Source organism: Triticum aestivum, chromosome 2D (genome assembly GCF_018294505.1).
Source record: "Triticum aestivum cultivar Chinese Spring chromosome 2D, IWGSC CS RefSeq v2.1, whole genome shotgun sequence".
Lineage (NCBI taxonomy): Eukaryota > Viridiplantae > Streptophyta > Magnoliopsida > Poales > Poaceae > Triticum > Triticum aestivum.
The window spans coordinates 615,458,506-615,472,415 of NC_057799.1; the positions used below are offsets into that span (position 1 = coordinate 615,458,506).

The window sequence follows — 13,910 nt, forward strand, 5'->3', positions numbered from 1 at the left end:
CTCTATCACCATCTGTATGATGTTAGTGTCGTCTACTGGTCATGTATGGTCAGTGTTTGTGTGCGACCAGAGGTGCAGATGAAGATCTCATTTGACCCGCTCCTCCCCATCACCTACTCACAGAAGGACTAAGTGTTTGCTCTGCAGTGAACCCGTTGAAACGCACGGGCACATTTACTAGTACTTATATAGTATAGTAGTAGTAGTAGTACTAATAAAAGGGCTATCGCTTCTTACCACCGTAATTTCGTCTGTTTTTGGTCCACCCACCTCGCCCCAATAATTTTCGTTTGGTTTCGTACCTTCACAAGTCAATGGGCCAGAATTTTGTTTGGTTTCGTATGTTCTTTGCAACTTTGAGTCAATGGGCCAAAATTTTGTTACCAGGCCGGTAAAGAAGTTCAACCTCACAATCTGCCGGCGGGGAGGATTCAGCGGTGCAGAGCGGGCAGGCGATGGGCATCGGGGGAAGCAGAGGAGGGCGCCTGCCCCTGTCTCTGTGACGGCGCTGAGGGAGGACGAGGGGGTCGAACGAGAGTGGGGCTAGGGTTTTAAGCCAGGACGAGCTTTGGGCCTTGGGCCGGCTGGCTGCTGTTGGGCTTCTCTTTTTCTTTTTTCCTCTTGTCTTTTCACAATTGCAGAAATTGAGAAGAAAAAAAATCTTTTTTTATAAGAACAAAGGCAATGGGTAGGACTTCTCGAAAAAGGTGAAACTTGTTGACAGAGTTTTCTAGAATATTTCCAAACCCACGGAGGTGCTTCCAGCAATTTTGGATGAAGTTGAATTCAAATTCACTTGAACTTAAATCAATGGATTTAAACTAGAGGTATAGTTTAGAAGTGTCCAAAATCATGAGATTTTGGTGGAGCTTGGGAAAAATATGTAAGAATTTTCAGCAAGGTTTGGGGCCAAACTTCTTTCATCAAGAGGATAAAGAGAAACTTGGATTATCTTGAGATGTTCGGTGTTTGTCTATTGGACAAAATCACGTCCACGGAAGATATGGCCGTCAAGTGCAGTGATGGAAATGGGTAGGTATACTACGAGTACGAGGTGATAGGGCTGCCACACACAGTCTCATCTACGCAACGTGTATATGGAATTAGCTATTTTGTTTTCTCCCATTGCAACGCACGAGCATGTTTCTTAGTAGAATACAATTGCTGGACAGATTTTTTTTGCACAACCAACAGCCATACCTCAAATTGCCCAACTTTAGTCAAAGGGATATATATATATATATATATATATATATATATATATATATATATATATATATATATATATATATATATATATATATATATATATATGGGTCATGCCTACTTCCCATAGCCATTCTCTAGCAGAAGCATCTTGGGCACATCACTTGGAAGGCACATACATGCATGAATTACGATGGTCTGGGTATATCAACTTTTAATACTTTTGCATGTAAACAGCTTACTACAGTAAAGTGTGCCATTAAGGTATAGGCGTATAACTACAGATGTTTCCAGTATATCTGAATATTTTGCTTGGCCATCAGCATGTTTGAATGCCCGAACATCTCCAGTTTTTTCTTTCTTTTTTTTGGCGAAGCGGAACATCTCCAGTTAACTTGCATTTTTCTGTAGGACATGACTTAGTCAATCTAATTCCTTACCTGCTACGCCATAGTAGTCTGCTCATATTTATCAGCTAAGTGTGCAACTGCTGCTGATCAGAAATGATAGGTGCATCTAGACGTGGTGAATATTCTACCGAATTTATCTTGCTTTTTGCATGGTTGTGTTACTGCAGCAAGAGTAGCATGAAAAAGGAGGAAGAAAAAGGATCAGAACTCATGTTTAATTAGAGACTTGGTAGCTGAAAACCAAATATAGAAACAGTACATGTTCATACTAAATAGTACTAGCTAGCATGGAAAAGGAAGAATAAATTGGATCAGAGCTGAATTTATTTAGTTGAGCCACCCCTGAACTGAGGTTTTGAGGCCGGAGTTGAGTGAAGTCGACTCCATGCAATTGATGTGCAGTTTGCTCTGGACCCCGGAGGCCCACTGCAAATTATGTACACTACTCCTACAGTCAATCAAAAGAGTAGGACGCTCGGGTTTCTTTGTAGAAATTCGATGGCAGTGTACTGGTGAATCTTCAAGGTTGAAACAGTGATGTAGTTGCCAGCAGGCAGTTCCTGGAACTTCGCCTCAACTTTGTACCGTAGTACTGTACTAAGATTATTTTTGTTAGAACGAAGAATATTTTTTGTCTCGATTAAAATTAAATTGTTGTTGTAGGTGGCTGATGAATCCATGAGGTCAGTCGACAACAGGATCGAGTAGCTAGCTAGTCCTTTGGAGAAACGTGGCAAGATCTGAAACTGAGACGTTGGTGGTTGCAATTAGGTTAAAATAATGACATGATGGGGCCGGGTACAATATGAAGTATGTACACTCCGGCTCCAGTATGGGCGTCGATCGTAGCTGGCATCAGCTAGAGTGCATTCATCTCTCACACTCCTGAATGCGAGCAAATAAAGTTCCCACCATGATATCGATCGATGAATCCCATCCAATATCTATGGAGAGTGAGGGAACAAAAAAAGGCGCATTGCATTCCTATCTAGAGGCGCTGCACGACACCATTATAGCTCATGAATGCATCTTCAGGGAAGCTCTGGAGACATGGTCTCTCCTCCAGAAAACATATCTCTATATATATGACACTGATGCACAGTTTTTCTTTTCTGATGAGTAACATGAAAGGCCCCAAACAACCACGAATGTTCCCGTTGTTGTAGTTGTACGACCCATGCCCACCGGTGCCGCAACACACTTTCAGCCCGTACTTGAGTCCTACACACACGTACATTACATGAATGAGTGAACCAGCAAGTTTATCGTTTTGCTGAAATCACGGAGACCGGCTAGCACACACCAAACACTAGTCATGAATGCATGCATGCTTAACCCTCTTCTTCTTAATGGAAAAGACATGCAATGCTCTTGCATGTTCTTGAACAAAAAATGGCACATACGTGCGTAAGATATCCTTATCCCCGAGAATGTCCCATGTAACCAATTGTTTGTCATGCAACACGAAGGGATGCATGAATTTTACATTGTAAATATGTATCTCGGTTGATGGAATAAAAGGAGAAAGAAATACATGTGTCATCTAGTCGATGATCTGGTAAAGGCAATGCAGACCATCCATAAAACTGAGGGTCATGCACCTACCTCGGGAGGAGAATTGATTCAAGACCACTCTCCTTGCTTGTTCTCTGCTCGTCCTCTCATTACCTGCCAATGTGAACTATATATACCCTAACTCAATAAATCGTTAGCCACAAAGAGAAGAAAGCACACCTTGCATATTGCATCAATCATGGGGATGAAGAAACTCTCGTTCTTCATGGGGTTGCTCATGCTTGCGTTGTTTCCAGTGCTGTCACGACAAGATGGTTTTGATCAATGGGTGGCATTGCAAGAGAGCAAGACTAGCGTAGCCACATCGACACTTGACGCCAAGCTCTCCACAGCAGAAGCCTCAAGGCTTGGTAATGGCGTTGATCCATACACTATCTTTGGCGCTGAAGATGGCATGTACAAGAGCATCAGTGAGTGCATTTCCAACATCCCCAATGACAACACTAGACGACATATGTTTAACCTAAAACCCGGAACAGTGTTCCGTGAGAAGGTGTTCGTTGGAAAAGATAAGCCCTTCGTCACGCTAAAGTCCGATCCCTCCAACCCTGCTGTTATCGTGTGGAATGATACCGCCATGACCAAGGGCAAGGATGGCAAGCTCCTCACCTCCCGTGGTAGTAGCACTGTTACCATAGAGTCTGACTATTTCATTGCCTATGGTATTATCATCAAGAATGATGCACTTCCTGCCAAGGCGGGCGACAAACAAGTGCAAGCCACTGCATTGCATGTGACGGGCACAAAGGCAATTTTCTATAACTGCACGATCGAGGGCGGCCAGGGAGCCTTGTATGACCATCAGGGGCTTCACTACTTCAAGGCCTCTACAATCAAGGGAAGTGTCGACTTCATCTTCGGATCCGCACGATCTTTGTATGAAGACTGTAGTATCATCTCTACTAACAAGGATATCACCAACATGGAAGTGGCACAAGAGGGGTGGGCTAGCGAGAGCCGTATCAACAGTGAGAGTGGTTTCTCCTTCAAGAATTGTACCATCAAGGGTGAGGGGAAACCAGTATTCTTAGGAAGGGCATCGGGGAACTTCTCGCAGGTTGTGTACTCCTCCACTGAGATGGACAGCGAAATTGTTCCCATCATATGGGAAAAGGGGAATATGAAAATTCCTAAGAGGTACTTATTAACACCACTAATCCATGTGGCTTTAGTTCATATATAGGATTGATCAAACTAACACATTTTGTTTGCTTGCTTCATCACACACCAGTGGGATCTACTATGGTGAGTTCAAATGCTATGGGCCTGGGTTAGATGCATCGAAGAAGGCTGGATGGGCCCTATCCCTAACTGAGGCTCAGGCCAAGCCCTTTACGTGCAAAAGCTTCATCTCAGGTGGCTCATGGATTACCCCCCTTCCCCCGGCTGATCCATAAATACAACCACATACTCACCTCTTTAATATTGCATGCATATCATAAAGAAGTGTATGTTTTATCTCTTTTAACACTTCCAATATATAGCGTGATGCATGCCCATGCATGAAATAGACATATATTGTACTATGGTTTATATATATATTAAATGCCTAAATATTATTTTCTCTATTGCATGGTTCAAATGTATTTATTGTATAAATCTCAATGATCACGTGAGTTGATACTGTTATTGCACTGAGCTTTGATGACCTGTTCAAACATGTGCGGATAAAGGAAAACCCCTCTAAGAGATGTCTCTCATCCCGTGTTGCTCTTATTGGTGTATAGCTACCGCACCGGGGAGTAGTGCTACCCCCCTTTTACAGATGATCAGCCAGGGGCTTTCCAGAGGAAGTAATCACACTAATACAGGAAGGTCCTAAGACGACACATGTATAGGAGACCATTCGACCAAACTGTGTGCGATGCATGAATCGCAAACGGTATGGAAAACTGTCTCCAATAAAATGAACTGCGTGTGATGGCTGATCCATCAAACACGATTCAGATAAGAGTTGTGTGTGCGATACGTGGCATACATTCGATCCATACGATCTGTTTGAGATGATACAGCAGAACACAAATGATTAACCAGATCAAGATGTGTGCGATAGACGGCATACATGTCGCTCAAATGAACTATTTGCAATGAGCCAAAATAACACAAACGGTTACCCAAATCGAGATGTGTGCGATAGACGACATATAGGTCACTCGACTGAACTATCTACGATGAGTCAAAATAACACAAACAATTGCCCAGATGGAGAATTGTGTGGTAAGACCGATAATAACACACACGATTTCTGCTAATAAGGCGTGTGTGTTGTGAACAAACGCTTGATGTGATTTGCTCTGTCTGCACACCATCTATGCTCTCTCTATAGAACAACAAGATATATACTTATAACAACATGATTGCATAACCAAATTAAACATCCAATTACATAACTGACTACACTTAACATTTGTCCACCTCAATAAACAATAGCATGCATAATAAACTAGGAGAAACAATCATCAAATCATCTACTTGAGTGCTAGATCGATACTATATTGCCAGACTGGCTGCAGAAAGTACATACACTTGAGTGCTAGATCGATACTATATGAGCTACAAGCTGATATTACTACATCGCCAAATAGGTAACATATTAGTATCATAATCATTTCCCATGTAATAGTTATCTCCATTTGAATTTTGAAGGGCCTGATGAATCTGGTAACACTAACCAGTGGGCATGTATGATGTTGCTATATATGATCCCATTGAGATCCGCCAGGTTGGTCTTAGCCTCTTTGAACAAGTTGTCTGCAGATCTTCGGAAACAAGAGAAAAGATATTAGCAAGAAGCCGTCTTGGGCTGAGAAATAGAGACATGAAAAGTCAAGTGACATGGTACATAAAGAAAATGTCTGAATCTGTCAAATGCAAAAATATTATTATAAATATCAGAAGTTCTGAATAAAGGACATAAGGAGAACATAGAGGGAGGAGAGGGTAGGGGGTTGGTTACTCACTGAGCATCATTGATTTTGCCGAATCCTGAAATAAGGATACTGTAAGTAACAATTGTCAGCCCAATGCCCTCAGCTTTCATTTCTTCAACACATGACAGCGCTCCACGCATATCTCTAGCAACTGCATAAGCGTGAACAAGGCTGCATGAAATGAATAAAATTTAATGCAGGGGAGAAGCCAGCAAAGTGAAGCAACCATGAAGATTATATCTAGCAACATCGCAAATGTAGAAGTATAATAGAAACTAGATGATACCCCGCGCGTTGCGGCGGGACATTTGGCTGCGATAACTTGTATCTTATTCTTTTTCTAAGCGTGGAAGCATGAAACATTTCAAATGGAGAGCAAGTACTGACTAATAATTTTCAGTAACTATAATTAATATTATACAACAACAAATTCCGTAGTTTTTCCATGTCTGACAAACATGTGGAACTACATCCATAATTTGGCCAATAGAGAGCAATCAATCAATATATCATCAGATATAACTATATACAACAAACGGACATCTGAAGATTCTGCTAGCCTTAAATTCTACATATACATCTTGCAAAAAAATACATGCTTGATAGGTCTACATGCATCCTTGCTTCAAGCATTCTCTCAAAGTTCTGCACTTCTGCTAGCCTCAAAGACTATATGTACATCGTGCAAAAAATACATGGATGACAGGTCGTCATTGCTTCAAGCTTTCTCTAACAGTGTGAATTATTCATAGGCTATATGGCTTATTGTGAATAAGTGGACAGATAAAAATTGGAAGAGTAGGTGCAGGAGGGAAAAGGAGATATAACCACAAATTTAGCAGGGGAAATCCTGCGTTCAACTCCTTTGGTATGTATTCAGCAGACTTAGAAAATGAAACAAAAAAATATTTTCCATTGCAAGATATATATATTTTCCTAATAGGCAAGAAATGATGGCTGACAATATTCTTATTAAAGAAGAAACATGTATTAGTAAAGGACAGACCCAGTGCATAGAAGCTCCCACACAAGGTGGGGTCTGGGGAGGGATTATAGGAACCTAGTCTTACCCCTGCAAAGTGCAATGCAGAGAGGCTGGTTCGAACCCAGGACCTCTTGGCACAAGTGGGGAGGACTTCACCACTACGCCAGGCCTGCCCTCAAGAAACATGTATTAGTAACAAAAGTAAATTGAGAGAGAATGACAATCGCAAGATCTTGGCACAAACCGCAAAATCATAGTTGGGTTCAACATGTTATTGGACAATGTCATGGATTTAAACATCAAGAATATTTACCCTGCACAAATTCATTACTTATTGCCAGCTTGTTTAAGCCATCATATTATGCATTTCCTAGGCGTTCGAGTAATCAAAATATCAAACAATAGAGCTGTTGCTGCTAGATCAAAGTAGTTTCTTACCAAGGAGGACATAAAGTTATGCACCAATATGATGAAAGAAATAATGTACGACAATATATATTTATGCTCATAAAGAAACCTATAGAAATTTAAATGTTTTAGTTCTGTCCAAGAAAGAAAGATAGAAGCAGGATTAGGCATAGACCTACCAGATCGTATGATGGCCATCGACCATTCAGTCCTGCCATTCTTCGCAACCATGCCACTTCATGGGCTGAGACTCGTTAAGATTGTTTCCAGAACATGCACCCGCTGTATGAGAAACTCCAACGCTTTTGAGGCCCTGCCAAAACAACTGACTCAGATCCTAGCATATATTTATTTTCTTGATTTACAACACTGTTGATGAAGGTGAAATTTGGTGGCCATTATACTGTGAATGTCCTGTGAGTATGTTCTTGTTTCTTGGATACGAACAAAAGAACAGGTGGGTGACATTAGTGATAAAGATATCGGTGCATTCAAAAGATATAAATGGTGAGAGGAATAAGTTGTTACCTAGGACGTACAAATTTTCAGATTTGGGTAGCAGATTGACACGGAGCGTATGTACCAAATCTTGCATAATATTTCTAGAGACCACAGTTCAAGCGTAAGGAATCCTATATAGCAATGAAGTACGAAACTGTTGAGGCCAACATCTGACAACCATAAAAGCCACAAACAGTAAACTAAAAGGGCAGCCCGGTGCATGTAGCTCCCGCTTGCGCAGGGTCCGGGGAAGGGTCCGACCACTTTGGGTCTATAGTACGCAGCCTTTCCCTACATTTTTGTAAGAGGCTGTTTCCAGGACTTGAACCGTGACCTCATGGTCACAAGGCAGCAGCTTTACCACTTCGCCAAGGCTCCCCTTCACAAACAGTAAACTAAAATGGTTTAAAAAAATCTAATCAATGTGCTGGGCACATTAAGATGATTATCTATGACAAAAGAGGAACACATGTTCATATACATAAACTGCCCAACTTATAATTCCATGTGGATATATCTAGCAATCAAATTACTTGCCTCTATAGTCTTGGCTAAAAATGCTGCAATATTTAATTTACCGCTAACAAACAACCATGTGCAAAAATTTCGCCCACTTTAGTATGAAATTTTGGCAAATAATTGATGTGCATGCCAGCAAGTAAGGACCCTTAAAAATCAAAAAAGAAACTCAGTCATATCTAATCTACCAGATGCTTATGCTGAACCCTGAAACAAAGGACAATAAAACTGTAACCATTGGATCTGAAGGTAATACAGTAATAAATAAATTGTACCACAGAGGGAACTGATACATGGAGAATCATAAGAATTATCCATCTCAAGTCTAAATGAGATATACAGGAATCTTAAGAACTGCATGTTTTCACTGAATCCAACCAGAATTCAGATTTGGGTGCATGCATTTACTCGAGTCAATGGGAATTCAGAGTTTTCGCTAGATGCAAGGGAATGCAACAAATTTATGTACATGGTACCGTAGCAGTGGATGTATTGATCCTTGTATGAACAAAGCAACAAACGCATGAGAATATGGCGTCGTATCCTAAATCAGTGGCATAGCAGCAAGACAATAGATGAGGATTGGAGGGAGCGGGAGGGTGTTCTGGACTAACCTGATACATTAGAGATTTGTCCCATCTAGCTTTCATTACCGCTGCCACACTCCGCCATGATCCCCTGCTTCTCTATCCCTCATAGCCGGCACACTCCTTATCCTTCTCATCCCCCTCGGATCCGTCGAGCGGCAGCAGGCGGAAGGAGCTGAGCAGTGGCTGCTGGGCGTAGTGCTAGCAGGCACCGATTTGGCATGGATGGCGACCTTGGAGCCGGCGTCTTGTACCAATGGCAGATTTGTGAACCAAGAAGATGGAGCGGGGGAGGCCGGACTGGTTGGGAATTAAAAGCGGAAGTGGAAGGGGAAGGGGAATGGGCGGCTGAGTTGGTGCCACCGTTCTTGGAAGGTGAGTTGAGGAAGGTGGAGCCAGCGCAATGCCGGATGAGCGGCTGCAGGTGAGGGGGGAAACAGATTTTTTTTTCCACCGCCGTGACAGCAGGGAAATAAGACTGATTGGCTGCTTTTGAAAACTGAATATGACGTGGCACATTGCTGATGTGGACAGTGTGCATGGTGAGAGAATAAGGAGTAGTGGGGAGCAACTTCTTAAGAATGGTAGATGTGACTACAACACACTATTGAAGGATTTTTATTTTTATGTTTAAAAAGAATTATGACTGGAGCACACTATCTATGTAAAGCATTTTTTTCTAGATGTGACATTGAGAACCACCTGCCTTTGTATCTCACTATCTGCATCGATAAAAATCTTTATTTCACATTGGCAAACTGGCACTAAGGTGGCAGCCTATTCTGTTTCTGGGTCGGTTCACTAGTAATATTTCCTCAGTCACCTTTCAATCTGGTACCATGCAGAAACAAGTTCATGCTCAATTAGTCAATTTTACATGTAATAAGTTTTGCAGTTTGTCCATTCCATGAAGTTGTTTGCACAATACCTCTGGCTTTTATTTTATCCTACATTAGTGTGTCTATCATGGAAAAGAAAGGACCTAAAAAAATGTAAGTAACAGCTAACATGCACCTACCTTGTGAAGACAAAGGCATTGGGATCTATTCCCCTTGCTCTCATGTTCTCAAAGGTTGCACGGGCATGATGCTTATCTCCCCGCTTGGCATAATACACAATCATCAGACCAAATTCTCTCCTTGATGGCTGAAACAATCAAAATAAAGAATATAAATGGATCATATCCAAATAATTGAATTACAATGAGATTATCAGGCGATTCTATCTTCTGTGCAATAAAAACAGTGCAGCAGGGTATTATGGGAAAAAACAATGCAGCGGGCATCAATCAAACAGACATTATTTACTTTCTCGGCCCTGCATGTCAAATAAACTGTTGTGCAACTTCCATAGGAGGTTGTGGATGCATAAATATCATTATGCAGATTTTTGAACATGAAAGGATCAATATGAGTTGAAACACAATTGCTTGCACGCACAAAAATACAATCTACCTGCACATGGCTACAGCTTACAGAATATGTAGAAAATGCAGAATGACTACAAGAATTGTTCATGTAATTGAGTAACACCTTCTGGAGAAGCTAAGTTTCAACAGACGACTAGCCAAATATTTGGGAACTTGAATTGTGATTGAATTGCAGATGACATCAAAGTAAACAGCAGAGGCAAGCTGTGCACCAACTGCATTAGGCTAATGAGATTTACAGAACTCATTAGGCTAATCAACTCATATGACGTTTTGGCACTTCAATTGAACTACCAAAACGTCTTATATTTAGGAACAGAGGGAGTAATATCAAAGATGTGCTTTAGCAAAACTGTACAAAATATGCAGAAAATGCAGAATGACTACAAGAACTGTTCATAGAACACCTTGTGGAGCAGCTAACTCTGTAACAGTCAACTAGCCAGATATTTGGGAACTTGAACTTCAATTGAATTGCAGATAACATCAAAGTAAACAGCAGAGGCAAGCTGTGCACCAACTGCATTAGGCTAATGAGATTTACAGAAAGTGAATTTTTAGTGTGTGCAATCACAGATCATCTGCCATGGATGGACAACTAGACCACCCACGCATTATTGTGCAATTGCCATCGTAGAGGAACTATTCAGTACCATATCAGTGTCACCACATGTTAAGATGATATATGCAATTGGCATATTAAGTGGAGGAGCACTGCAACTAGGAGTAGCAGATAACAGGGCTGAGGTGGTAAGAGAAACCACCCACCTTGGGGATCCTCTCGAAGGCGGAGACGACGGCCTGCCAGTCCTCAGGCCGCGACTCCACCACCCTGCGGAACTCGCGGCAGGCCTCGTCCCTGCCGTGGTGCCAGGGCGACGGCGCCTCCTTCCCTCGGCCGTGGTCCACCCAGCGCGCCCGGTCCTCCGCCCTGGCCCGCCCCTTCCTCCCGTCGTCGAGCCGCACCGTGAGCGACCTGCCCCGGAAGTCCACCCCGTCGACCTCCGCCGCGCGCTCCGCGGCGGCCTCGGCGCCCTGGCCCTCGGCGTCCGCGTCCGCGTCCGCGTAGTAGAGGAAGCAGAAGCCGGCGTTGCGCTCGGGGTCGTCGTGGGTGCGCACGAACTCCACCTTGTCGAGCGGCCCGAACTGGCGGAAGAAGTCGGCCACCTCCGCCTTCCTCGCCCGCAGCGGCAGGTTCCCGACGAACACCTTCCCCTTCTGCCGGAAATCCCCCTCCGCATCCTCCACATCCTCCTCTTCCTCCGGCTCCACTGGCGGAGGCGGGGGAGGGTGGTGTTGCCGCGTTCGGGGTGGGGGAGGGGGAGGCGGGGGCGGGGAGAGCTTGCTGGAGAGCCATAGCTTGGAGGAGAGCGGGTTGGGGAGAGGGGGAGTAGGCGGGGGCGGTGGGGGCGGAGGGGAGGGTTTGGGGCCGGTGGCGGGGGCTGGGAGGGGCGGCGGAAGGAGGCGGCGGCGGAGGAGAGGGGCTTGAGGAAGAAGAGCTTGGGAGGGAGGAGGTGCGGCGCGGGGGAGGCGGCGGGGGCGCTGGGCAGCGAGAGGAACTGCATCGGCATTGCGACTGCGGGGGAGAGTTTGAATGGCCCGGGAAGAACGACGATGCCAACGCAATCGCGGCCGAGGATAAGGCGGGGGCCGGGGAGGAAGGGACTGAGATCTAGTGCCTTTATCAAGTGAAGTCACGCTGCAACTTTACCCTTCTAATCTCCATCCAATCCACATCCTATGGTCCAGATCACACAAGGAGAAAGGCTCTCAACACTTAGCAGTTTTCAGCATAGCTTTTGTGTAGATGATTACTCAACATTGACACTTATTGCTGTAGCATTCGGACATTATGCGCTGCAGCCTTTTAATATCAAGTTCTACTGGATTTAGTGTCAACTGCAATTGATTTATTCCACTTTGATTGCATAATGCACTACTGTATAACCAAACCAAATTTTGTTTTATAGTCTGTTCATGAGTATCTGCAGTTCTTTATTTTTTGGGTTTCAATCTGTTCAAATAAAACTGAGTTCAAGTGCCACTGCATCGTTGTTTGCAGCTTATTGATGTTTGCTGCTACCCTGAAAACTGCTAAGTGTTGAGAGCCTTTCCCCTTGTGTGATCTGAACCTTAGGATGTGGATTGGATGGAGATTAGTAGGGTAAAGTCGCAGCGTGACTTCACTTGATAAAGGCACTGGATCTCAGTCCGGGAGGAAGAAGATTGGGGGAAAATGCATTTAAAAGTTTTTTGAGGGAATATATTGTAAGTTTTTTTATATTGAAAAGTTTATGACACTATTATTTTACATGTATTTTGAAGAGAGAAAAATGAGTTGACATGTATTTTTATTTACACATTTGCTAATCATCATGTGCATGGAAAAGATATTTGAGCGTCAGTCAATTTTCGCTTTGCCTGAGGCCGAAGATGGGGATGGCGTGAGGAGCGACAACGACGAGCATCGGCTTCCCTAAGGTCGAGCCAGTACCTCGTCGAATCCCAGGGCTCGTGCGAGGGTTGACGGAGTTTCTGCAAGTCAAGGTGGGGGAGGGGCCTTTAGAGGGATGGTCGGGGTGATAGCCAGCATGGCAACTGGGTAGGTCTTGAGAGATGAGGGAAGGATGAGATGTGGAAGAACAGTGCACACATGTTGGTTGCCGATAAGAGAAAAGTGATTGTTTCAAAAAATAGGGGCCTATTAAATAGATGAGCCTTTGATTTATGTCACATAGTAACTTTTTTTTGGCGAAAATGATGAGATATTTTATAGAAGTTCACCGGAAGTACAAAGCATCTCAGACATAATAAAAATTACATCGAGATTTCATTACCGCCGAATGACCACTACTCCCACCAGAACGATCCGCCGATGTGACGTGTCGCCGCTTCGAAGCCAGCTTGACCTTGTCGATGACAATCAGGATGTCTTTGTGCCAGTAACCGGCATGGCGTAGTACGCATGCAACATCTCTCTGTTGGGGATCGTAGCAGAATTTTAAAATTTCCTACACATCACCAAGATCCATCTATGGAGTATACTAGCAACGAGGGGAAAGGAGTGCATCTACATACCCTTGTAGATCGCGAGCGGAAGCGTTCCAATGAACGGGGTTGATGGAGTCGTACTCGCCGTGATCCAAATCACCGATGACCGAGTGCCGAACGGACGGCACCTCCGCGTTCAACACACGTACGGAGCAGCGACGTCTCCTCCTTCTTGATCCAGCAAGGGGGAAGGAGAGGTTGATGGAGATCCAGCAGCACGACGGCGTGGTGGTGGAATTAGCGGGATCCCGGCAGGGCTTCGCCAAGCGCAAGCGGGAGGGAGAGGTGTTGCAGGGGGAGAGGGAGGCG

The 13,910-nt window shown here is 43.8% G+C and overlaps 2 protein-coding genes across 2 annotated transcripts in view; one reads left to right on the forward strand and one right to left on the reverse strand.

The window, feature by feature from the left end:
* The first annotated feature begins 3,351 nt into the window (after positions 1–3,351).
* On the forward strand, positions 3,352–4,588 carry LOC123054982 (putative pectinesterase 63). Its single transcript, XM_044478866.1, has 2 exons — positions 3,352–4,328; positions 4,423–4,588. Exons 1-2 carry the CDS (start codon positions 3,370–3,372, stop codon positions 4,586–4,588), a joined length of 1,125 nt encoding a protein of 374 aa, XP_044334801.1. The 5' UTR covers positions 3,352–3,369.
* Positions 4,589–5,529: 941 nt separating this feature from the next.
* Positions 5,530–13,910, reverse strand: part of LOC123056060 (pentatricopeptide repeat-containing protein At5g04810, chloroplastic) — a 40,550-nt gene continuing 32,169 nt past the window's right edge. The window contains exons 2-7 of the mRNA XM_044479812.1: positions 11,319–12,229; positions 10,140–10,267; positions 9,149–9,952; positions 7,694–7,827; positions 6,152–6,292; positions 5,530–5,950 (exon numbers count right to left, since the gene is read on the reverse strand). Coding sequence (XP_044335747.1) covers positions 9,937–9,952; positions 10,140–10,267; positions 11,319–12,229 — 1,055 coding nt within the window. The 3' untranslated portion in view covers positions 5,530–5,950; positions 6,152–6,292; positions 7,694–7,827; positions 9,149–9,936. The remainder of the gene's footprint in view (positions 5,951–6,151; positions 6,293–7,693; positions 7,828–9,148; positions 9,953–10,139; positions 10,268–11,318; positions 12,230–13,910) is intronic.